This window comes from Charadrius vociferus, unplaced genomic scaffold (assembly GCF_000708025.1).
Source record: "Charadrius vociferus isolate BGI_N301 unplaced genomic scaffold, ASM70802v2 scaffold1163, whole genome shotgun sequence".
In the NCBI taxonomy this organism is placed as follows: Eukaryota; Metazoa; Chordata; class Aves; order Charadriiformes; family Charadriidae; genus Charadrius; species Charadrius vociferus.
In genome coordinates this window covers 122028-124077 of record NW_009647823.1, presented here as the reverse complement: position 1 = coordinate 124077, position 2050 = coordinate 122028, and the positions used below count along the sequence as shown (strand labels likewise).

Genomic DNA, 2050 nt, shown 5'->3' with positions numbered 1-2050 from the left:
GCTGCTGCTGCAGCCCATGGGCTCTCTAAAAGTGACATTTTTCCACCCAAAACGCCTTCCGGAGGTTACGGGGGGACCGTGCGCTGCTGGCGCGGGGTTCCTCGGGCTGGTGGGAGGTGACGGTCCCCAGCAGGACCCGGTGTGGGGACGGTACCGGGAACGCCGGCGTAGCCCTCACCGGCCACGCAGGAAGCGAGGGGGAAGGGCTCCGGAAGCGGGCAGCAAACGGGGCAATTCTCGGCTGTTTTGGGGCGGTTCGGGGGTGTCGCTTTCCCTTTCTCTCCCCAAAAAAAGCAGGTGGCGAATCCTATTTTGGGGGTGATGCGAAGCTCCCCCCAACCCCACACGCTGCCGGGTTTCCTGGCTGGGGTTCGGTGCTAAATTCGGCTCTCCTGCGGCTGTATCAGCCCGGGGCAGGCTCCGGCCACTTCCCGGGGGGGGGTCAACCTCTTCCTGGACACCCCAAAACTCCCTCCCACATGGCCCCGGCCTCGCCACGCTCCTGCGATGGTGGCTTCGGAGGCCACAGACCATCCTCATCCTCGGCACGGTGTCACCGGTGCCCACCGAAGCAGCACCCAGGGTTTCGCCTGCACCCGTAGTCGCCTGCACGGATGCTTTGGGGCCCATAGGGTTGCGCCTATAGGGTTTTGTAGGGTCGGGTGATGAGTTAGCACCCAAAAAAGTCACTGTTTTCCTCTAAAAAATAAAAGCGCCGAGGGATGCGCTGAAATTTTGCGGCCTCCACCCAAATTCCTGCTCGGCGTTGGCTCCACCGGCTCCTCAGCGTCCCCCGAGAGGGGCTTTTGCCGGTGCCGGCCCCACAGCGCCCAGCTCGGGGCTGACGGTTTTTCCCCCACGGCTCCATCTCTCTCCGTCTCAGGTGTTGCAAAAATTGGGCAAAACAGTGGAAACCAAAGACGAGCAGTTCGAGCAGAGCGCGTACAACTTCCAGCTGCAGCAGGTCACACCGGGGAGCGGGGAATACTGGGGGAGGACGGGGACACCCCTACACCAACCCATGGCCCCGCTGCCTCCAGGGGTCCCTCCGTCCCCACCGGGCTGGTGGGAATCACCGTGAGCCCCCGGGGACGTCCCTGACCTGTCCCCTCGCCCCGTTGCTTTGCAGAACGAAGGCAATAAACTCTACAAAGACCTCAAGGCTTTCCTCGGAGCGGTGAAAGGTACGGGTCTCCCCCCCCCGTCCCTGTAAATATGCCGGGGAAAAAAAAAACCATGGGCACCACAGAGGAGCCGGGAGGGGATTGAGCATCGCTGTGTTTTCTTACCCAAGATAATAAATAATAATAAGTAATAATAAGTAATAATAATAAACAATAATAACTAATAATAAACAATAATAAGCAATAATAAGTAATAATAAACAATAATAACTAATAATAAACAATAATAAGCAATAATAAGAAATTTATCAATAATAAAAATAAGATAAAAGCCATTAGTGAAATTTCTGCAATAACGATTGTCAAGAAGGAAATAAGTAAAATAGAAGTGAAAAAATACAGCAAAATAATAGCATTCATTCTTCTTTTTTAAACAATACACTCGTGGTTTAGGCCAAATCGGCTACTGGGGACCTGGGGGACCCCAGATGGGACCGACAGATGCTCTCCTCTACCCCTCTTCAAAGAGTGAGGCAGAGGAGGGAAAAAGAGATGTAGGAGTTTAGAAGGAACTAAACTACTTTAATGAAATATAAATAATAAAATAAAAATAAATAATAAAAATAATAAATAATAAAAATACTAATAAATAATGGTTTTGCCGGGCCGCAGTGATGCACGAGAGCTCCCGGAAAGTGGCCGAAACGCTGCAGGAGATTTACAGCACCGACTGGGACGGTCACGAGGAGCTGAAAGCCATCGCAGATGTGAGCCCCTTGACGTGCCCCCGCTGTCCCCAAGGGTCCCCTTTGACCATCGCGGGAGGGGGGGCCGGCAAGCTGAGCCGGGGGGGTCCCTGGGGATGCAGCCCAGCACGTACGGCCGGAGGGGAGGTCTGGGGGGGGCAATCCGGGCGGTATACCCCC

General features: G+C 54.4%; 1 protein-coding gene across 1 annotated transcript in view; it reads left to right on the top strand.

The window, feature by feature from the left end:
• Window positions 1-1798: 1798 nt before the first annotated feature.
• SMAGP (small cell adhesion glycoprotein) overlaps window positions 1799-2050 on the top strand; it is an 8415-nt gene continuing 8163 nt past the window's right edge. Inside the window, exon 1 of the mRNA XM_009882430.1 lies at window positions 1799-1905. Coding sequence (XP_009880732.1) covers window positions 1799-1905 — 107 coding nt within the window. The remainder of the gene's footprint in view (window positions 1906-2050) is intronic.